The following is a 24,292-nucleotide window of genomic DNA, read 5'->3' on the forward strand; positions in this document are numbered from 1 at the left end:
CCCTCCCCCAACACCCAGCCCTCTGCCCTGAACCCACCCCCACACTCAGCGGGCTGAGCAGGCTGGCAGCGTAAGATCAGCATTTTAATTTAATTTTAAATGAAGCTTCTTAAGCATTTTGAAAAGCTTGTTTACTTTACATACAACAATAGTTTAGTTATATAATATAGACTTAGAGAGAGACACCTTCTAAAAAAACATTAAAATGTATTACCGGCACGCGAAACCTTAAATTAAAGTGAATAAATGAAGACTCGGCACACCACTTCTGAAAGGTCGCCTACCCCTGGACTAGAGAATAGGCTAATCCTTGTATTCTTACATTAGTGGTTCTCTACCTGCGGCTCAATCAGCGCAAAACTGCAGCCCATGTCACATCCTCAGGGCCATACAAGTTGTATATGTATTGTGTGGATGTGGCCCACATAACAGAGAGCTGCATATACGGCCCACAAAGGTAAATAGGTTGAGAACCACTGCTCTATTAGCTCTTTCTCATCAATATGAGGTTCTAACTCACCAGTTTGCAGGAGCTCTTGATGAAATGATTAGGATTCTCCAGCAGGATCCATAGGAGGTGGCAGCAATTTTACTCTGGACCTCAATGCAGCCAAATAAGGAGTTGATGGAAGAGGCTGAGGGTTCCATGGAAGCTAAGAGGGCTAGGTCTGCACTGTATAAGAGGAAGGCATATCATGCCACAAAGATGAGAACCAGGGGATTTAAGACCTCTCTGAAGCATGCTAGCAGCATGAGCTCTCATAGAGCCAGCAGATCTCTTCTCCCCGAGTTGTCTCTCTAGTAGTTTGGGCACTTGTTGAAACTGGGTTCAAAACGAGAAGAGACTACTCTTGAGGGGACCCCTCAGAATCAGCTGTACTCCGCATACAAAAAACGTTTTAAATGAGCATCAATGAGACCTCCGTGTATGCTTCAAAAAAGCATTACATATTTGATAAAGATGTGAGACTCCTCTAAACAAAGCAAACATTTTGAATGTGCATCATTAGCAGCAAAGCTGTCTCAGGTAAGGTAGATTTTAAAGTCCAAAGACCTGTTTTCCACCACCAGATTTACTCTCAGTACAGAAGCAAGACTAAAGACAGAAATGTTAGGTTTTATTTAAACCGGTTGCCTAAAAACAATAAAAAAAACACTATTAAAAATTGCACTAATAACAATCCTAAACTGTCAAAGCTACAATGAAGCAGAAAGACCCCTTATGTTCCAACTTGCTACCACAGGCAGTGTGAATGAACTGAGTGCCAGTTGGGGCTGATCCATCTTTTATAACCTTGCTGTAGGGGTTGAAAGAGTATACAGGGTGTACTGCACAGCCCCAGTGGACACTGCTGGCTAAAAGATTCTGGGCTCATGTGCAAAAGATACATGTTTCTACAATGGGACCATATGGAAAAATACTCAAAGAACTTGCATTGCTGATATTTATATTGCATCTGTGGATGGATAACTTCAATTTTCACTCAAGTCAATATGGCATTATGATGACTAAGCTTATTTTTTAAATAAAGATATTTGTGCTGCTCAAGGACTTAATGGTATTAGTATTAAATAGTATTAATTAATATTAAATAGTAGACTAAGCCAAAAAATGTAGTTCTAGTACAAGAGATTGTTATATTAGGTAGGAGACCACCTCATGTCTACAAAATCCAGAAAAAAAAATTTTATAGGAAGATTAACTCTATATCACAAAATTTCTGCCTGATGCTCTGTAAGCTACGCTTGGATGCTGTCATCCAAGTTGTGCACACAGACTCATTTTTACCTGTGCACCAGAAGAACCACCACAAAATACGGTGTTCCCCAAAGGAAACTGGCCAAAATGTCCAAAAAGAGGTTTTGATCTTCAAATGTTTTATAAACAGTTTAAATAAAAATGGAAAAGCATAAATTTAAAGTGATGGCAGCATCCTTTTATGGTTAATTACAAGACATTAATTAATCTTAGAATCTCATTTTGGAATTCTTTAGTGTTTCTGCATACTAAAGTGCATTGCTGAGTGGACTCCTGTTAAACAGAATACATTGTACTAAATATTCAGAAAATATAGACCAATGGCTCCTCTTGGATTTTAACAAATGGGTTTATACTTGTATTACTCCAGTCTTAAACTTGGTCCATTCACTCCTAGTAAAGTAAGATAATGACTTCACAATAGTGCTTGGTGCAGTTCCATGTGTGGTATTTTCTTGCTGGTGAAAAGAGGTTACTGTTTTCCCCTCAGTGTCCCCCATTAAGTAGCGTGAACGGAATGGAGGAATGCAGATGGTATATTTCACCCAAATCCCTCAGAAGCACTGGAAGGTGACTGGTGGGAGAGGAGATCAGGACAAAAGTATTGGAAGGGAGCCAGGGAGGGGAGGAATTTGGGGCAACCTCACTCATTCTTCCCTTCCCCTCCATTCACTTAATCTAATTTTTGCCTGTGTGTTTAATTCCACTCTGACCTCAAAAGCCTCCCAATTATCACATTAGCTCCACCCACCCCACATCCTGTGTCTATTTCAGTCCCTGGAGCCCATTTGTTCTTTCCCCATCTCCTCCCCTTCGAAATGGGGAATGGATGAAAGCAGAGGCTGCCTTCCCTCCCTCCCCTATTCTTGCTAGCCATGATCCAGTGAAGGGAGCAGCACTCAGGCACCTTTTTGGAAGGTGTCATAGCAGCTCCCACTAACCATGTGAATTTCACAGTCACTTTAGTCTTCGGAAAAATAAATACTTATCACAGAGAAACAAGTAAGAGGGGAGATATTCTTTTCAAGTTTGCAAGCCAGTATTACATACAAGGAAAAGTAAAACTATTTTTAAAACAGTAGTGTACTATCTGCTTAACACAAAATAATGTATATGAAACAAGTTAATTACTGCATTTGGTGTATTGCTCAAGTTAAAAACGTTAGACTCTAGATTTACTGGCCAGTATTAAAAAAAACATCATTTTTAAATTAAATGTCCAGCTTTTGCCTGAATAAAATAGATTACCAGGTCTAAAGTGGCTGAGTCATAGTTATGTATTGCTGCTTCCAGTATTTTTCTTTAGAACTTCTCATTATTTCTTGAAATGTCATAAATATTTAAAAGAAAAAACTCAACCACAAATCACATTTAAATTCTCAAAACTCTGCAATAAAATACAAGTAAACGTGTTACAATTTGAGCATCTGCTTTCCCAAGACTAGCACATGGCATTTATAATTTTGCCAGTCCCTTTAATAATTTGTTTAGGATAGGTTATGAAGTATGCAAGTCACCTAAAGAATCTTCAGGCAGCAATAATAATTTGGCCTTATTCAGAAGCAAAGCATTTGATTCACCTCATGAGAGGCACTGATAAAAAAACAGCATTGAGCATATCAACACAAAGCAGAAAAATGCCATGCAAAAGCAGTAATTTAAATGTGCAAGGGACTAGAAATAGCCTCTTACACACATTGTCAGCTGCTGCTAACAGCTTCTCTTGTTCAAGTGCATAATCTACACATTTAGTGACAAAACAGCTGTGTATCACCACTACCCTTGTCTCCCAGCAATCCAGATTCTGCATTTACCAAGGACAAAATGCATACTATATAGATTGTTGTTTTTTACTCAGGTGTTTTTTTTTTTTTTTTAAACATCCATAAATGTGAACTTGTGATTGATAGCCAAGCCATTTTAAAAATAGAAGGCAGATGCATACTTATTCATTTATGCAGTGAAACCAATTTAGAAAACCCTTTAAAATATATGCAGACAATTACAGTATTTTGTAGTGTTAGACAAAATACATGGTTCAGTCCTTTCAGTGTCATGTCTGATGAACAAGGCCAGAATTTCCCGCGGTTTTTTGTTACAAATACTCTGCCATCACATAAGTGTCAGTAGGCTACGTTGACAGTACTCTACACTCTAGGGCCAGGTTCTATCCAGGTATTTACATAGCCTCGTGACTAGCAGATGGATCACCCAGAAAAATTCATGAACTTTTTCTGATACTGCAGTAATCGAGGGTGCCACACAGAAGGCCATCCATCATATGTGACATTGTGGAGAAGTTAAGAGAATTCTTTGCATTGGTCTCCACTACAGAGGATATGGGGGAGATCCTCACATGCGAGCCATTCTTTTTAGATGACAAATCTGAGGAATTGTCCCAGATTGAGGTGTCAATAGAGAAGGTTTTGAAACAAATTGATAAAATTAAACAGTAATAAGTCAGCAGGATCAGATGGTATTCACCCAAGAGCTCTGAAGGCACTCAGATATGAAATTTCAGAACTAACAACTGTGGTATGTAATCTATCGCTTAAATCAGCCTCTGTACTTGATGACTAGAGGGTAGTTAATGCAATGCAGATTTTTTTAAAAAGTCTCCATAGGCAATCCTGGCAATTACAGGCCAGTAAGGCTAACTTCAGTACCAGGCAAATTAGTTGAAACTATAGTAAAGAACACAATTATCAGACACAGATAAACACAATATGAGTCAATATGGCTTTTGTAAAGGGAAGTCATGCATCACTAATCTATGAGAATTCTTTGAGGGTGTCAACAAGTATATTGTAAGTCAAATATACTTGATCAACAGGCTTAGTACGATTACAAGTGAATCCTAAAGACAGGCATGCTGGAAGGACGATGCTGAAGCGCTGATTGATAACTAAGAAGCCAGTTATAAATAATCAGGAACAGTTGGGACTGACTGTTTAGCACTTTCAGACAGACATTCTAGAGCAACTGGCAGGGGCTTTGAAAGCGGTTTCCCATAATAGAATCATGACAGAAATAGAAGAGAGGCTGGATTCCCTTGTCTTCCGCTAAAATAGATCTTACTCAAAAACATTTTTACAAGTCTGACAGTAGACTGATTTAGCCTCCTGGAATACAGAACAAATCAGATCCTAACTAATGAAGTCTCATGTTAATCTGCAACAAATTTGTAATTAAATTAGTTATTCACAAAGTCACAGCAAACAAACTTGTGGAGGTCTAGGAGATAACAGGTCCAGTAGGAACTCATTTTACCTCTTGGCTAAAGCTAGAATAGGAACTCTCTGACTAGAAAGAACCTAAACCTGTGTAAGGCACTACATTAGTTAGTTGCAACTTTTAGGAACTACACTCAAAAGCATATGTTCGCTTCATCTTATTTATACACGAGCAGATGTTCTGTAACAGTGATTCTCAAACTTTTGTACTGGCGACCTGTTTCACATAGCAAGTCTCTGAGTGCAACCCCCCTTATAAATTAAAAACACGTTTTTATATATTTAACACCATTGTAAATGCTGGAGGCAAAGCGATGTTTGGGGTGGAGGCTGACAGCTCACGACCCCCCCATGTAATAATCTCATGACCCCCTGAGGGGTCCCGACCCCCAGTTTGAGAACCTCTGTTCTAAAATAACCACTGACAGCAGTTTTCTTTTGAGACAGAAATGTCCTAAATGGTATTTGCAGGAGACTTACTTGTCACAAAGAAGTTACTATGCTTCAAGCAGTTTAAAAAACTTCTGGTAAGAGTAGCGGTTTGCACATAAAAATGCATCTAAAAAGTATAGTAGGAGTGATAGCTCAATGACCAAACACAGTACAATGTGCTGCCAAACCAGCCTTAAGAACAATTGTGAATATTCATGGCCAGGGGAGAATGGAAGGATCGCTGAATAGGAGTGCTAACCCACCCTTGTGGCTACAGATGGTATGCTATATAATAGTTACAAAAATGCAGGAGCTATGGGTATTCAATAAAAGAAGGAATGTATAAAGCCAAGAAATTCTCCCAAACCACCTCCTCCCCAACCCCAAACTGGTCTAAATGACATTGTTTCAAAAGTTTCAATGCCATGGAAGCCTTGTTTACATTAACATTCTTATTGTTGCTACTAACTGGCAGAGCTCAATTAACAGGGGAAATTTTGCAACCCTCCCCCCAGAATAAAACTAGCTTAAATACAAATTCCTGATTCACTAAACTGAGCAACCTCCACTAGCAGAGTACAACTCAAATGGGACTCCATAGATTCACTGTTGAAAAAAACCTTTTTGTTACATGGACTGCAATTTACACAAGGTATCTGCAGAAGAATTTTAATTGAAAGAGACTGCAACCATCTTAAAGAGTCAAAGCTGGTGGTTTTAATGGATTTAATGTTTTTAAAGCAGCAGTAGGCATTTGCTTGTTCCAGAACAGCCTGTGTAGACTTATTTTAAGCTAATTACCTTTAGGTGGAAAATATGACTTGCTTTCAGCTTTGTGAGGCCAGTCCACCACAAGAGGTCCAAACCTACGAAAGCTGGCAGTGATTTCATCTACAAAAACAAATAAGGAATCTTAAAGAAAATCTGAAGATTAAAAGTGGCAAAACAAACATTCTTGCTTAAGAAAATGTTAGAGACTGAATTTTCTGAAGCTATTGAAAAAACAGGAAAAAGTGAAATGATGAATACGTGAACCTTCTTGAAATAAATGTGCTTTTTTACCTCTACAATACTTTGTTGCTTAAATACCACTAGTTTTGCCTTTCACTATGCAGCTTCACAGACTAAAAGCAGATGTGCAGCACTGTTACAAGACAGAATTTTCTGTATTAGTAGTAGTAATGATGAAAACCAGAAGCCTTAATACAGATTTGCCACATTATTTTTTTAAAACAACGAAAACAAGATGAATCTGAACCATCTTAACTCTCAGACTTCGGGGATTCAAAATCTGGATCTGAGATTTCTCAAAGTATGGGATACTCAGAATCAGAAACTGCATTTGATCTATTAGAAAGGGTGTGTATTGCAAACACTGATCTGAACTCTGAATTCTGGTTGAGGCCTATCTCTAGATATTTGTGGTTAAAAGTAATTAGCTTACCAAACAAACATTATTTAATCACTGTTTTAAATACAGACATACATACCCCAAAAAATCAAACCAACCAAAGAAAGAAAAAAAGTTATTCCACATTTACAGGCTGTTTGTTTTGCATGGAACTGTAACTTTTCTGAAATGTTTTTGCAACTCTTTTTATAGAAGGAATGTTAGTCTTAAACAAACGGATCTGGAAGAAAGGAAAAGCCCAAGTCTAAACCAAGATTTCATTATTTTTAAAAATTCCCTGTACTATGCATTCCAATAGAGCTTTATGAACTGTAACTCACAGCAAAGGTTGGAGATCTGGCTTCTGTTCCTGTTGGAGTTGCTTAAACAGAAACTCAAGACTCAAACCTCTTGGTCAAAATAAGTCCCATGGGAATGTAGGGCAGTGTTTTCGCAATGTTTGATGTTTAATATTATTTCTTTCATAAGGTATTACATGGTTTGGCAAAAAGCTTACTACAAAGTCAGCTTCAAAAAAAACCTCTCTTTCCCTTGTGATGCATCCTTAAATTCCAGTACATGCTTAGTTAATAGTGGATTCTTGGTGTGGTAGGCAGGAATTGAAGAACATCCACAATGGACTGTGGTGAAAATAGGTGTTTTATTAATAAAACAGATACACAATGCAAAAAAATATGATTGTTGACAATAACCTAAGTACCTTTTGGCAACCACACTATTTATAAACTGATTCACTGTAAACATCGGTTAGAAATACCCAAGTAAATGGACTCTCATTTTATTAACTAAAACCTATTTTTATTACAATGATGGACATATTTAACAAGTATAGGCTGCCATTTTTCTCTCTTTTTTTTCTTTCCCACCATGATTAAGAGATGAAATAGTCCAGGACTTTTGAGGGCTTTCACCAGTCATTTAACCCTGTATTTCCATCAATTACTTCACTTTATGTATGTAGACACTTTATATACATAGACACACACCATTCCTGTGGAGGTTACGTGCTTACTAGGGCATATCAATCCATCACTCCTCCACAGAGACTGCCAGCCTCTTCCAACCTATAGCAATCTGCAAAAATTCCAAGCAGATTCCCAAACTCAAGTTGCCTTTGTAATATCACAACACACTGCCAGCCACATAGCCAGGAAAAGTCAGGATTTTTATAAAAGAAAACCAACTCCCACCCCCACCAATTGTACACATCTCGGATTCACAGTACCTTCATCAATGTCAGGAGGCAGACCTCCAACAAACACCTTTCTAGAATAGCGTTCCACTCTTTCACCATTCTGACAGCGAGTTGGAGAGCTGAGACCCGAAGATAAAGACTGATCACCGTGACTGTCGTCTAGGAAGCCATCTTCAAAAGGAAAGAGTGAAGACCGACCTGTAACAGATTTGGGAGTTTCTAGAGTTAAAATTTTCTGGAGAAATAAATGTTCCTTTAAGAACCCAGGCCTACTTAAATCTGCCTTTTTTTAAAGTTATGTTTTACTTCAACAGAATTAACAGTTTACTCTAAAGGCCAGATATTACAAATGGTACCACACATTGTGTCTACCACCACCATCAGTACTACTGTCTTCAGTAGGACTGTTGGTGGTAGGAAACAATATGTGTGGTCATGTTTACAGGATAAGCTGCAAGAGCACAGCTCTCTCATATGCTAGTGCCCATCACTATCTAGATTATAAAATCAGCTATTGAATGTGTGCAAGATTACAGTTGCCTTTGTTTTGTAATAAAATGAGGTGATAGGTCGGTTTTTACGTAAGTAGGTAAAACATCTTTTTCAGTGTAATTATAAGCACACTGCTAAAGCAGTTATGTTTTTAATCCCACTCTCCCTTTCTTTCCTTATTTAGTCAAATTACAAAAATAAATATGCAACAAAAATTCTCAACTATAACTAGCTCACTATCTTAAAACACAGACTCTTCTATTAAAGACATTCCACTGTTGCCAATAGCCAGCATTCAAGCAAGTGTTTTATTATAGGTGTCGTTTACATTTTTCCAAAGCTACAGTTGGATAACCTTTAAGTATGAAATAGGTATTTCTTCTAACTTGAGATAAATGTTTCAGCTATAAATATGGAAACTATTAACTACAGCTGGCTAACAAATGAAAGCAAGGAAAATGATCTGCTTTCACTGTCTAGCACTGTTACTCAGAGAGCCTTGTGAGTGAGATTTAAATTTAAAACAGACCCTCTCAAAACTCTTTACTGTGAAGTTTTCAACAAAAAATATTTTCACTGATTCTTAGAAATTAACGCTACAAGAGATACACAAGATCATTAGGCTACTCCACTGCCGGATTGTTCCCTACAACGTATTTTCTAGTGTTTTTCCCCAGCTAAGTTTAAGTGTGCCAAAAAGCTGTGGCTATCACCTTGTCCCTCAGGGAATTCAAGTGAGGAAAGACCCAGAACAGAGAGTCAAATGTCAAAGTGAGAACAGGGGAGTTTGAACTGAGTGGAAGTTGTGTAGGGTGGTTTAGCAAGAAGCTTAATTGATTAGCAGGCTAAAATATTTTAAAAGTCCTTTATCAAATAATTAGATAAATCACTAAAAAACAACCAAACAAAAAACCTTATTCTCTACATGAAGAAAAATTACACCTAGCTCAAGCTAGTACCCTTGCTGTTAACACCCAGTTTGACCATGAGAGTAGTAGACTAGCAGCAGAATATTCAGGGTGGGTACTACCCAGTTTACTGCAAAGAATGAGTGCCAAATAACTACTTGGCTTGTGCCCACCTAATGTAAGCAGCTCATGACTCTCATAGCCAAAGTACAGCATATTTGGAGTCCAGAGTTGCAGAAGTGGAGGAGCAGAGGGATGCAGGGTCTGCATATAAGGAACATCATAGAGCTTGCCCACTTCTGAACCAATTTCCCTGAGCAGCTGAAGAAGCCAGTCTCATGATTGGGAGAGACTTAGATGGAATGGAAGGACTCCCTCATTTAGATGGGACCCATGTTCAAACTCTGATGCGGCTGAATTTTCCCTCATATAGAGAGGCAGTTGCTCCAGGGGATGGATTTGTAATTGGAAGATGAACACATATTGTAGAGGATTTGATTATTATAAATATAGATAGCTGGGTATGCAGTGACCAGAAGAAACACTCATTAACTTCTTTATTGGGTGCATAGATGTCTCATGAGATACAACATCTTAACAGACTTCCAGATAGTGCTAGGTAGGAGTTGGTGGTTATGGTACATATTGTTATTAATGAAGTAGGGAGGTATAGAACGGAGGAAAATAGGAACTTAGGGAGCTTAACAGAAAGCCAATCGGTGCTGAGGAGCACTCAAATCAGGTAGAGGATGTGAATAGCACAAAGGTATCCCTTGTATCTAGCAGTAAAGGATAGGCTAGAAATTACAGCTGAATTGGGCAGGGACAGGTTAAGATGAAAGGTAATTTCTGTTAATTTAACAAGGTTTCATACTAAACAAATTAAAAAATAGGCACTTGGTCAAAAATAAAAACTATAGATGTTTACATACAAATGAGATGCTTAAAGGCAAAAACAGATGAACTAGAATGTCAGGCAATGAAAAAGACCTTGCCGTAACAGGCATCACTGAAACATGGTGAAATGGCAAATGTCAATGGGATACTGCAATATTTGGCTACAAACTATACAGGAAGGACAGATTAGGTCAAGAAGGTAGAGGAGCAGTAGTGCTGAACCTAAAAGATTGCATATACTCTAATAAGATAAATATTCTAACTGGTGATAAAAATCCCAAGTAATAAGAATACAAATATCCTAGTAAGGTTATATTAACAGCTTCCAGAGGAGGAAAAAAGATACTGAGGGCATAATGTTGAGAGAGATCAAAGAGGCAAAGTCTAATAAAACTATAATGGGGACTTTACCCATATATAGTCAAATATAATAGTAATACTTAATGTCACAGCGAGACAAGGTTTAGAGAAGCAATTTTTCAAAACCTTGAACAACTGTTTCATGGAATTGATAGATTTAGAGAACACAACAGGAGAGGTTATTCTTGACTTAGCCCAAAGTAACACACAGGATTTAGTTGAATGCGTGTGATGTGTGTATAGGAAATTCGGAGGCTTAAGATGCAATTGCAAGAGCAAATAACTAAAGATATAAAAACAAGAAAGTATATCAGAAGTAGAAATCCTGGGAAACAACTGGATGCTGGACCACCATGGGATAGATAAAGGGAGCAATTGAGGAATAGAAGGATAATGCTGGAAAAATAAATTATTTCCTTGCAATTGTCAAAAAAATGGTAGGTTGGGGTAGGCATCTCCTCAAAATTGTTTAATGAAGACAACAACAACAACGAGGCAGTAACAGAGATTGAGGTGTCAGAAGAAGAGGTTCTGGAACTAGTTAAATTAAAAAGCAATAAGTCACCTGATCCAGATGATACATCCAAGAGTTCTGAAGGAAATCAAGAATAAAGTGACTGACTTAGTAGCAAAAACAGGGCATCAGCTACTATGACAGATGACTGAAGATTAGCAAATGTTGTACCTATATTTTAAGAAGGCACTAGGGATGATCCAGAAAATTACAGACCAATAAATCTTGCTTCTATACCTGGTAAGTTGGTGGCAACAATAATTAAAAATAGAATTAAAAGACACCCTGAAGATCATGGCATGACACGGTCTAACCAGCATGTCTTCTGCAAAGAAAAATCATATTTCACTAATCCATTGGCATTCTTTGAGCAGTCTTATAAAATAGTGCATGAAGGAGAAACAGTTGACTTAATTTTTTTGGATTTCCAAAAGACCTTTGACAAAGTCTCTCATTAGAGGTTACTAAAAAACTTAAATAGTCACGGTTGGCAGAAGGAATTACCATCATATATCAGAAATTGTCATTTACTATATGTTGATATAGCACCTAGCACAAAGCCCTGACTTCACTGGCCCCTAGGAGCTGCCAAAACATAAAATGTTAACCAAAAATAAAGGATATCTTCCACTGTTTGCTGTGCTGTTGTAGCTGTGTTGGTCCCAGGATATGAGAGACACAAGGTTGGCAAAGTAGTATCTTTTATTGGCCAAGTTTCAGTTGGTGAGAGAGAGAAGCTTTTGAGCTTACACAGAGCTCTTGTTCAGGTCTGGGAAAGGTAATCTGTCACAGCTAAGTACAAGGTGGATCAGATTGCTTAGCATAAGAAGTTAATATGTTTGAATGGTCTCTTACATGTGAAGCGGGCAGTTTACACCTCACATGTCTGTCACAAAATGTGGAATACCTTATCCAGTGCACTAAATGCCCCAATAACTATGTGGGTGAAACGAGACAATCACAATGCTCTCGAATTAGCTCAAACAGAAAATTAAGACAAAAACACTATCACCGATAGGCAAACACTTTTCACAAATGATCACTCTATATCGGACATATCTGTCCTCGTCCTCAAAAGAAACCTGCACAACTCACAAAGATGAGCCTTAACAACAATACTGGATTTATGGCTCATTACAACACTTTATAACCCACTTAACTCTCCTTTCTCCGAGACTGCATAGGTATTAACTGCTTGCTTAACATATTGTAAGAGACCATTCAAGGTGAATTCCTTATACTAAACAAGCTGTTCAACCTTGTACAGTAGAACCTCAAAGTTATGAACACCTCGGGAAGGGAGGTTGTTCGTAACTCTGAACAAAACATTATGATTGCACTTTCAAAAGTTTACAACTGAACACTGACTTAATACAGCTTTGAAGTTACTATACAGAAGAAAAATGCTGCTTTTAACCATCTTAATTTAAATAAAACAAGAACAGAAACTGTTTCCTTACCTTACCAAATCTTTTTTTTAAACTTTCTCCTTAGTTTTTAGTAGTTTATGTTTAACACAGTACTGTATTTGCTTTTGGTTTTTTGTGCACCTCTGCAGCTGCCTGATTGTGTACTTCCAGTTCTAAATGAGGTGTGCGGTTGACCAGTCAGTTCATAACTCTGGTGTTTGTAACTCTGAGATTCTACTGTATTTAGCTGTGACACTGAGTATCTTTCCCAGACATGAAGAACGCTGTATAGCTCGAAAGCTTGTCTCTTTCACCAGCAGAAGTTGGTCCAATAAAAGATATTAGCTTACCCACTTTGTCTCTCTAATAATAGATCAGAAACTTAAGAAAGTTTTAATTGCTATAATTTTGAGAGGGTTCATTAAAAGCTTTTATCTATATATTTTTATATATAAATAAAATAGCCTCTGCAGAAAAGTTTTATAAGGATAAGACAGCTCAATGCTTAAAGCAATTTCCTATATATATGAATTCATAGTTCTGAAAAAGCATAAACATCTAATATAATGTGGTGATTTATAGTTTTATATGACAGTTGACTAAGACAGAAAAAAATGGATGCAAATTTCAGGAGAAATCTAAAGAGCAAGATTCATTAACAAAAATAAACAGTTCTTTACTCCACCAATTACAATATGAGTATTTCACATGGGAAGAAACTGAGATGGGATGAAGAAAGATCTTTTAGGTGAAGAAAGGATATTGGGAGTCACAACTGTTAGAACTTGGTTCTTTTTTTTTTTTTTGTGCCTTTACTGTAAGTTTTATAGTGCTTTAATTGTATACCCTGTCACACAGTCACCATAGTTATTGCCACATTCTAGGATTTTCACTCACCTAATAAGACATGTAAAATTGAAATTTCTGCCTGGAGATACAAGAGTAGTTAATGGTATCAAAGTGACTTTTTTGGGGGCTAAGTTTTAATTGCTATAATTTTTTAGGGTTCTCCTCAATTTTAAAAGATTAACTTTCTTCTGCATTCCCAGTGCTGACATGCATAGATGGGGCCCATTGTTCCATACCCTTGTTTTATGCCTATGTTAATTACAATGTTTGTATAACAGACTAGGAGTACTGTGGCAGTGAATGAATGCACTGAAGGGTTTATCATGTTGACATATTGCCCACCTAACTAGAGATTTTTTTCCCTGGAGGACAAAGATATTAAATTAAAAATGCAAGATGGATACTTAGTTATTAAAACCTACTAAAAATTCCAGCTTTAAATGTAATCAGATTCTATGGCCAAGATTGTCTCCCTACATAATTTCAAATCACAAGCTCATGCAATCTATATACCTGTCTAGCCTCTGATCTGTCCACCTAAGTCTTCAGTTTTTTTCACAATGTAATGCAAAACTCTGGATTGCACCCAATAAAATAAAATACTCCACCATGATATAGTCAGTGATATATTTCACTGCCTAGACAGAACTAAAATGCATTTTTAAATTATTTCAGTGTCATGTAATCAAAAATAAAGATAAAATAAAAAGTATTTGCAAGTTATAGGTGCCAAAATCTACAATCCGCAGCATTGTATCTTATATTCAATAAGCCATTTAAAAAAAAAGATTTTAACTGCTGTTGTAGATTTTTTTTAAATCTATATTTTCTCTTAAAAGATGTTCTAAATAAAGAGAAAAAATGGTTTTTAAAAGGTCATTCAAATTTCTGAAAGTTTAGCTAAGTAAAAAGGTGGTTCAAACCCTGGAACTGGAATAAATCAGTACTTCAAGCCTCAGAATTACAGTTCCTTACTAGCAGTCTAATTTCATTATTGTTGACTAGTACCATTGATATTAATTGCTCATTTTCATGACTTTTAAATTCACTTAAAAAAGTTGAAAGTCATTGTCCTATAGCGGTGTTCTTATTTCAAGAATCTTCAAACACTGAAGTTGTCAGCTCTCACTCAAGTTACTATGTGTACCATTGTCATCTGACTCATGTGCCCGGTCTTCTCTTATACCGCATGTGTAGGGTTTGAATTAGCAATTCATCAAGACACAAAAAATTTTGAAACCATCCTAGGATCAATCAATAAGCTCATATAAACTTAAGTGCTTCTGTTTAGTTGATTTTTTTAAAAGCTTTATACTAGACACACAGCATTAGCTCTTTATAGGAGGCACAAGATAGTTACAATGTAATACATCTCATGGCACAACAGCACTGTGTATCTATATACAGGGTAAATTAAAGGTACGGGGGGAAGGGGGGTCAGGGTTGGGTGGTTAACAAGCTTGATATTGTCCACAAAGAATAAATATGTAGCAGCACTTTATGCTAGATGTACTATCTTTGCAAATTATTTTCAGTTTCAAAGTAGAAAAAAGTTTCCTGAATGTTGAGATGTAATACAAGTGTTTAAATTTAATCAAGTTTTCCTTAATTTGTTCAATTACAGATACGTAATACTAAGAAAGATGACCAGTGTGGGCACTGACAGTATCTTGATTGAGACAATCAAATTTATTTATTTACTGAAAGAAAACAAATCTCACTAATGCAGAAAAGTGTTCCTTTTGAAGCTTATCAATGAACCAGTTAACATTACATTTTCAAAAAATACAATGAGAATTTGAACTTATTTCCCCTTTGGACCACTAAACAATATTAAAAGCAGCATATCAATCACAGAACACGTAAATAACATAAGATAATCATTTTTAAGCAACAAACTGGAAGCTACTGGTTAGAAATCATCATTTACTGTTTTAAATTATGAGAATTAAGAGCTTTATTTTGAAAACAAAGTAAAAAAAATCAATTGAGATATTTATGGCAACTGATGAACCAAAGAGATTGAAAAATTATTGTATTGTCATAACATGAACAGCACTAAATATCTGTTTCTCCCACATCCTTAAGTTGGCAGGCAAAACCTTTAACACATTTTTATTTTATTTTATTTACCTCTTCTCCGCCCATAGCTCCTGGCTGCATGTAAACACAGAAGAGAATTGTTGGTACTTTTGTCATGGAACAGAAATTAAATTTAGATTCAGAAATAAGGAAAATGTAGATTTTTATGTTTTTCCCTTTGCACTCTCCCCGCATTTTTTTTTAAGAATGTAGTTCAGACATTTCAAACAACCCTAAAAAAATACCTTTAAGAAGACATAGCCAAGATAAAATTCAAGCACATATGCCATGCAACATTATTCCAGATAGCAAAGAATATTTTAAAATTATGACGCCACACAAATCCTTCATAGGTGTTGGAAGAGGTGATGCACATAAGCTATAGTAATTCTAATTAAAGGGAGTAATTGTGCAGGAAAAAAACATTTATAGTTTTGAAAAACTATATTTAAACATCAAGGGATTTAAACAATTAGCCATTCTACAAAAGTGATACAAATTCAATAATTAGTAGGTCATCCAAACCTGTTCATATTGATTTGAATGGTTACCATATACAACCTGAATTTTTTTATGAATAAATCCCAAACATTATAAAACTATTCTGATATCTGCATATTGCAAAATGAAGTCACACACACAGTATATGATATAAACTGAAATGGCTAAATGCATTTAAATTTGCTTTCTGAACCGACATAGAATAGTTTGGAGCATTGTATTTCAAAACTATACTGAGAACTCAGCCCAACAGAACATATCTGTGCCCTTCCAAAATATTTACAATGCAGGTGGCCATGGATCACAAATTTTCCATCCATGGGAAGAAAGGTCAATCTGTAATAGAAGCCAAAAAACTCTAGGTATATGGCAGACAATTGCTCTGCCACTTCTGTTTGGTATTGTGGGCAGGGTGGAGAGTATTCATGCGAAGTACAGAATGGGGAGCGCTCCTAATAAGATTCATGATCTGTAACTGCATATTTGGGGGCTGTTTAGGCCTGGAACTGGAATTTCCTGGTGCAACATTTGGAGGGAAGATGGACTAGCACTGGGCCTGGCCGCATACTGGCTCGACCAATTCTTTAAGGTAAGAGTTGGCGGGCGGGGCGGGGGAGGGAAGAGAGCTGGTCTGAGGGGAAATTTCCACCCTTCCTGTTATTACTCATCTGGGTGGCGGCCTCATTCAAGGTCATCATCCTACTGGAGGAGAGCTGCATCATTCCCTTGATAGCAGATTTTTTGGTTGATGGGAAGGGGGTCATCTTCAAACTACATGTACCATTTCTTCATCTCTTTGAATGAATTTAGAACAAAAACCAGCCAAAATACCAAAGTATAAATGATATTGTAGGATTCGGGTAAAAAATGAAAGAGAGTTGGTTATGCTTACTGTTAACATTTAGGCTGCCTCTATACCAGGGGTGGGCAAACTTTTTGGCCTGAGGGCCATTTTATACCATTAAAAACATGAAAGTACTAATATTATAGACACACACACACACCTCTAAATTTTTTGGCCTGAGGGCCACATTGGGGTTGCAAAACTGTATGAAGGGCTGGGTAGGGAAGGCTGTGCCTCCCCAAACAGCCCCCTCCCACTTCCCGCCCCGACTGCCCCCCTCAGAACCTCCGACCCATCCAACCCCCCCTGCTCCTTGTCCCCTAACCGCCTCCTCCCAGTACCCCCGCCCCAACCAACCCCCGGAATCCCACCCCCTATCCAACCTCCTTGCTCTCAGTCACCCACCCCTGACAGGCCCCCCAGGACCCCACACCTATCCAACCCCCCCGTTCCCCATTCCCTGACCCCTGCACGCACAGAACCTCCACCCCAGTCCAACCGACCCCTGCTCCCCTAGTCCCCTGACTGCCCCCTAGGATCTCCCGTCCCTTATCCAACCTCGCAGCCTTGGCCCCCTTACCATGCCACTCAGAGCAGCATGTCTGGCAGCCGCACTGCTAGGCTGGAGCTAGATATGCTGCCGCTCTGCTCGGCAGGAACTCACAGCCCCGCCACCCAGAGCGCTGCACCTGTGGCAGTGTGGCTGCGGGGGAGGGGCCGGGAGCTCAAGGGCTGGGCAGGATGGTCCTGCGGGCTGGACATGGCCTGTGGGCCATAGTTTGCCCACCTCTGCTCTATACTATGAGCAAGGTTTGACAACATGGCGATAAAAATCCACCTGAGTCTTTTCTAAACTACAGAATCCATCATTGCTATTGCTTCAATACAGTTATGTTGCACCAGTGGTGATTTATGGGTCCCAGTTTTCATATTGATGAATCACTCATAGTTCAAACCTTTGCTGCTGGAAAAAATTTTCTGCAAGGCTGGGTAGCAAAGCATATAATGGGTTGTATTTTTCCTAATGGCAAAAGGTTGTTTTTAAAATGCAAAAGTTAGGATGTACAACCAATTACAAATGTAGCAAAAACAACCACTGCTCAAATCCCCTTCAACCAGCAAGATATTAATTTTCTATAACTGAATTTTGCGTTTGTTTGTCTTTTAGCCTAACGTTAAATTAGACATTTTGCTTGTTCCCCTCTTCAGCTTTTGGGACATTTACAATCACGTTCCTGCAAATTGTCCCAGTAGCAGAATGAGAGTAACAGTCCCTGGCTAGGCAGACAAAATATATATTGTGAGATCATAATGGAAAACAGGTTTCATTAGACTTCAAAAATCGTAACAGCTACACAATGAGCATGCTCACAATTGATTTTCAATTGTTTATCACTTATTCCTTTCAAATATGAAACAACCTTCCTCAAAAAGTACTTTACCCACAAAATAAGTTGAGAATGTTTTGGTTCATCCCTGTAAGTTATTAGTGAGTAAAAATACCAAGAACATGAGCGATTTTCCTTGTATTTCTCCCCCCCCATTCCATGCTTTATCACCATTTCAAAGGAAAAAATATCATGGAGCTATGTATGTGTGGAAACTGGGTTATAATGGAACATGATATAGACAATTATACCATTACTATCAAGAATGCCATAATTATGAATTGAAATTTATACTTAATTTTTAATACACATTTTCATTTCAGACTGTTTATTTTCCTTCCTCTAAGTACTTAAGGGTACCAGGTTACTGCACTAGAATTGCTTAATTTCTAATTTCCTCTATTGTCTCATCCAGACTATGGTCCAACATTACATTCCTTACACAAGCAACATCAATAAATGGGCATGTCTCAACAAGCAAAATGGGTGCATTTTTCCAATCATGATAACTTGGCATGTTTGAAAAGCACTGTTAAGATGCAGGCTAACATGTCAGAAGTGGTGTTAGCTCACCATCTTGTAGCCTTAAGCTAACCTAATTGAAAGACACCCCCTCTCTCGTCAGGTTATGCAGCGTTGCTACACTGGCCTTACTAGTGTTACTATCTTATTTATTTACACATTTACTATATGGGACGGTGGATGTCATATTTATACCATTAAAAACTTGAAAGTACTAATATTACACACACACACACACACACACACACACACACACACACACCTAAATTTCTCAGAAAGGACTTTTATAAAATGACCTAAAGATAGATATTTAGTGACAACAATGCTCAGGTTTTCTGATATGCTGACTAACAAAATGCATAAAGAAAAAATGAAATGACACAGAGAAGCTGAGGAACTACACTGTATATAAATTTTTATTCAAAAAAATGTTGTTTAATTATTTAGTGTTATGGAAAATAAACTGAATGACAACAAAATGATAACAAAACAAGCTTCATGTGTGCAAGTGAGTGTTACAGTAAAGAGCTTTTCAAGTATCATATTAAAATAACCCAAAAATAAATGAGTCCTTTTACAAGATGTAAAATATTCCCAAACTAATTGGTCTAAAATAATCTGAACAGAACTTGATGCTGCCATGCAAAAAAATTATTCAAGCAAACATCACAGAAAGTGGATTATGATATTAAGGAACTCATGGGTTACTAATATAAACAATTAAAATTAAGCTATAAAAGATAATGCAGCAGGCGAGTGCTTATCTAGTTGGGACAGCTGACTGAGGCCGGAAATGGGTAAAACAAACACTGAAATGCTATAATATAAACATGATTAAAATCAACCCTGAAGGGCCTGTTTATTTTTTTAAATCCCAAATTAATAAAATCATAACACACAATAGATTTAAATAGAAAACCATATGCATTTTCCCCATATGAATGAAATAAGACCAATTTCCTCATTTTAAAATATATAGTGGCGATAAAAGTTGGTCATAAAATATAAACATTTATTTGAAAATTCCTTTGGACAATTCTATTCAATATTTATATTCAAGTTGATTTTTAAAAAGCGCTAAAACGTCATTAGACCAGGGAATTTGGGAGTCAAAATGTACTTTTTATATTTCATTCAGCAATGTCACTGTTACACATGATACAAAACAAGAATGTTCAATTTGAGATAAAAATTATATAGTACCCTGCCTTGTTTACAGCACAAAGTCCAGGCCATTGCAGACTTAGCTAGAAGGAATAGTTTAATTAGTATTAGTCTGGTAGTATGGATTTCAGCTAAGTGTGACTCACCAAATCTGAATGTAGAGAGCTTCCAACAGGCTTTGCCCAAAATGTAGTTTACAAACACTAATGGGGAGAAAACACTTTAGAAGCTAAACAGTTTTGAAATTATTGCTGTGGGAAGGCAGCAATGCATCAACAGGAAAATGAAAGAATCATCTACTTACTGTAATCAATAAGATCACAAGTACAACATTTCTGTGCGGTTATTACTGCTTATGAAATTAGAAAAAACACTATGGTGGAAGTGGCAACAGATTTTAGCCACCAGAGAACGACAATCACTCCCCCCAAAATGCACTGCCCATAGTGCCAAATATAGGGCCCTATTATCATAAATCATATTATGAATAGCTTCAACATGCAAATCAAAAGACGAGTGGCAGTCTCGGGTACACTGTAAATGAGACAGCCTACAATATGAACAGATATAATTCAGGAGCACCATATTTTAGTGATATAATAAAAGGTTTTTCAAAATTGACTAGTGTAAACTTAATGAATGTGCAACTGAAATAACATTTGCAACTAGTGGATTCCTCCTATTGGGAAACTATGTAAACAATTAGTGTGGACACTATTGTCCTGTTTATACCTGATTGGCTGGATATCACAGGTTTAATAGCTATTATAAAGTGTAATTTATATATACACATACAAGTACAGCATGCATGAAAATTTTGCTATTTTGAGAAGTGAAGAGTCTATTTACCAGGAATTATACTGGCACAGACTCACCCATGGCAAACAGTAAGGATGTTATACAACTGCAAAACCATAACTGGATGTTTATTTCTCACTTATGCAATTCCCTGACCTTTGGTGGTGTATGATTTGCATAAGGACAGCAGAGTTATTTCTCAGTTTCTGGCCAGCGTGCAAATCCCTGAATTCTGATAGACAACAACTTGGAGTGCAGAGATCTGCATAAATATTGTATAGCAATTATGCAGATCTAGGTATTCTAAAGGGTTACGTCCCATTCATGTTTCCACAATGAACATGGCCACTTCAACTTCTGACTCCCTTCCTGAGCCCACCACTTCACCTACCTCTAGAAATTCAATATAATTTAATTGAACAAGGAATTGCTTGTATGACAAGGAAGTGGGAGAGAGGAAGTTGAGGATTCTAAGCCTTCTTTAAGGACACAAAGGAGAAGACTATGGTAAATTGGGAAAGGGATTATAGATGGGAAGTTGAGTTGAGTTGAGAGCAATTGATAATATGAGAAGAATTTAAAAGTAGAAAAGTCATACATGACTGAGAGGACCACAAGCACATTTCCAGTAGAATAAAGTGCTTCCTGTTAACTTGGTAATAATCACATACTGCATAAACTAACTCCTTGAAAAGAAACACGAGCATACTGTAGCAGAAGGGGAAACCAGCACTTTTTTAAGCCATACACACATCGTGTTGTAGGAAAATAGAAAAAGGTAAACACCAAGTGTGAGTGAGTGAGTCTAGAGGATGATGTAATTAGTAAAGCCAAAGTAACAAAATGCAGGGCAGAGGATTCTGACAGTTTAGTAATAATAAATAAGGTAAGACTTGGAACTGTGGCTAGGAATAAGCATTGAGAGACAGATCTTTAAAAGGGAGCAAGGACTATTTTAACAGCCTAGAGAATGGAAATGAGAGCTGATTTATTAATAGTAGTCTAAAGAATCAAAGTTATTAATATAACCCAATCACTATCCAATATTAAACAGTTTTTAACAAGGTTTGGAATACAGAGATGTCAGCTTTAGTACCATGGCTAATACACCATTAAAAAAATCCTTTTAATCTTTTATAAAAGATGAAAGAAAAGAAAGAAAAAACAGTTAAAGCATTTTAAATGTGAAGTATTAAATAAGGCATTCCTTTTAACATCCTTTGTTCCCTTTTTGCTTTAGCTGGAGAGAATTTTGGAGGGGAAAAACCCTTGTTTTACAGTCTTTTGTGGTATCAACGATGGTAATAACTGTGCTTTTGAGGGGGGAAGTAAAGAAGTTAGTTGACATGGGTGGGAGTGGTCATAAGCTTAACACCGTACTTAAATGGTATCAGTAAAATACTTTCTATTTCAATTAATTTAGTCTTTTTGTCATCTTCTTGCATCTTTTAAAAATAATTTTATATAACAGGACATTGTGACAGTTTATGAACTTTCACTCACTTTTAATTGTTGAGCTGACAATTAGGGTATATTTGTAGGCCCAGCTATCACAACATAATGCACAATAATGCGGATTCCAAAAGGTAAATACAACCTGTTCTGAAAGCAAGGAGGTAGGGAAGCGGGGGGGGGAGGGGGGAAATGTGGTTATATGTCCCATACTTAAGTCTGAAACATGGTAATGTTAGTTGGATGACATGTAACAAGAGATAGCAGAAGACATTTCACATTATATTAATTACCAGCCAACATGAAACTGCTTTGTGTTAACTCAGTAATTACTATAGTACTGTCCATAGCGTCAGATTCAGAAGCCTTTAGTCTCAGATTTCAGGATATGGTTATTATCACTAACTGTGATGTCATATATAGATGATAAAATTAAGGTATTTGGATAATGTACTAACTGTGCTCAGTTACAAAACTGTTACATAGAGTAAATGCTATATCCTTCACAGTATGAAGATGTTTTAATGACTTTAATGGAGCTTCTTTTGAAGTAATTCAATAATTTTGCTAACAATGTTTATTTCTTATAAAAAGGCAGTTAATTAAGAGCAGTTCAGGACCATCTCACTTTGCATGGGTTACTATCTTTACTGTCACCATTACTCTCTCTCAGAAAGAATAAGGATGGGCATGAAAACCAATTATCCTCTTACATAGAGTAGAGAAGTTTGTGTTCATGACAGGTGCCAGTTTGGAAGCTCTGGAGACAGAAATTCTCTATATAGAGCTTCTCTACATTGTCCTGACAACATGCCTCATCTAAGCCTGAAGAGGTCACTTCTATATTCAAGTCTGTATTTCAGTCTCCATTCCCAATCAATCCTTGATGTGTCCACTGGAACTGCCAACAACAGTGCTAACTAATGTTAATTGTGGTGACACGTTTTGGTATGCTAATATATGCACTAGGAAATGGACTGCGACCCACTCATTTCACAGAGGTCACTGAACAGCTATTAGATGGCAACAGCTTTCCACCAGCCCAGGATGCATTTTTACTAAATCTATATTCCTTTGCCAATATTGAGCTGTATCACTCCACCTGCTGTAACAGTAAGACAAGCTATACCAAAGTTTTTAACAGTTTATTCCATGAAACAGTCTGTAAAAAATGTCATAAAACAAATGGGATACATGGGGGAAGTGGGAATTATATGTACTATTTCCAAGTGAAAAACTGAATTTATAAAAAGTAAAATCTCACTCCACCCATGTATTTACATTCATAACAAAAGAATGGTATAAGAAAATACCATCCAAGGACAAATGAGTCAGTATATAGCATAGTAAAGCTACAAAAAGGCAACTATGTTTATTGTATATAATTTTCTGTGGAACAGCAATTCACAGACTATTTTCTGCTTTGCTTAAAAACTGGCAGCCTTGTCGGGACTTTTGAACCTTACCTAGTTGTCTGTGGCACAATTTCAGTGTGACCTGTAGCCCATAGGATTATTTTGCTAGCTATTATATACTACTAATCCAGCCAGCAGTATTAAAAATATGTTTCTTTTTCTGAAATTAATCCATTTTATTCTTATATTTTATCAGTATTAATTCCTTGGAATTTAGGATGTGTTGAGGCATGTGTTTCCTAATAAGTTTTGCTGAAATGCAAGAAGCCTACGGGCCTGTAAGATCCAGTAAGATCTGCTATATAGTAAAAATCAGAATTAGTTATAACTACGTCAGCATAAAAGCTGGCAACCTTTGGCACAGATAAGAATGGTCCCTGAACTTTGGGGAACCAAAGGGAGGAACTATCCACATCACAGGTTTATCCAGCTTCTACAACCGGTTGGTAACCGCAGGGTACACCACAACTCAGGGTCATCAAGAGAGCCTAGGTTGGCAGTTTTGGAGTGAGATAATCCTTATTAATATATTTCGAAAGTAAGTGTCATAATCCACTAACCTATAGGAGAAGGGTACCCATACATTTCTTAGGGTACAGAAACAAGATTTGGGTATAGTAGGTTGGACCTGAATTACATAGGTCAGGATCCTATAAAATACCTTGTA

The 24,292-nt window shown here is 37.1% G+C and overlaps 1 protein-coding gene across 1 annotated transcript in view; it reads right to left on the reverse strand.

Moving 5' to 3' along the window:
• CPEB3 (cytoplasmic polyadenylation element binding protein 3) overlaps window positions 1–24,292 on the reverse strand; it is a 154,069-nt gene that overhangs the window by 21,994 nt on the left and 107,783 nt on the right. The window contains exons 5-6 of the mRNA XM_024199007.1: window positions 8,061–8,228; window positions 6,226–6,315 (exon numbers count right to left, since the gene is read on the reverse strand). Coding sequence (XP_024054775.1) covers window positions 6,226–6,315; window positions 8,061–8,228 — 258 coding nt within the window. The remainder of the gene's footprint in view (window positions 1–6,225; window positions 6,316–8,060; window positions 8,229–24,292) is intronic.

This window comes from Terrapene carolina, unplaced genomic scaffold (assembly GCF_002925995.2).
Source record: "Terrapene carolina triunguis isolate 2854851 unplaced genomic scaffold, T_m_triunguis-2.0 Scaffold95, whole genome shotgun sequence".
NCBI classification, from domain to species: domain Eukaryota; kingdom Metazoa; phylum Chordata; order Testudines; family Emydidae; genus Terrapene; species Terrapene triunguis.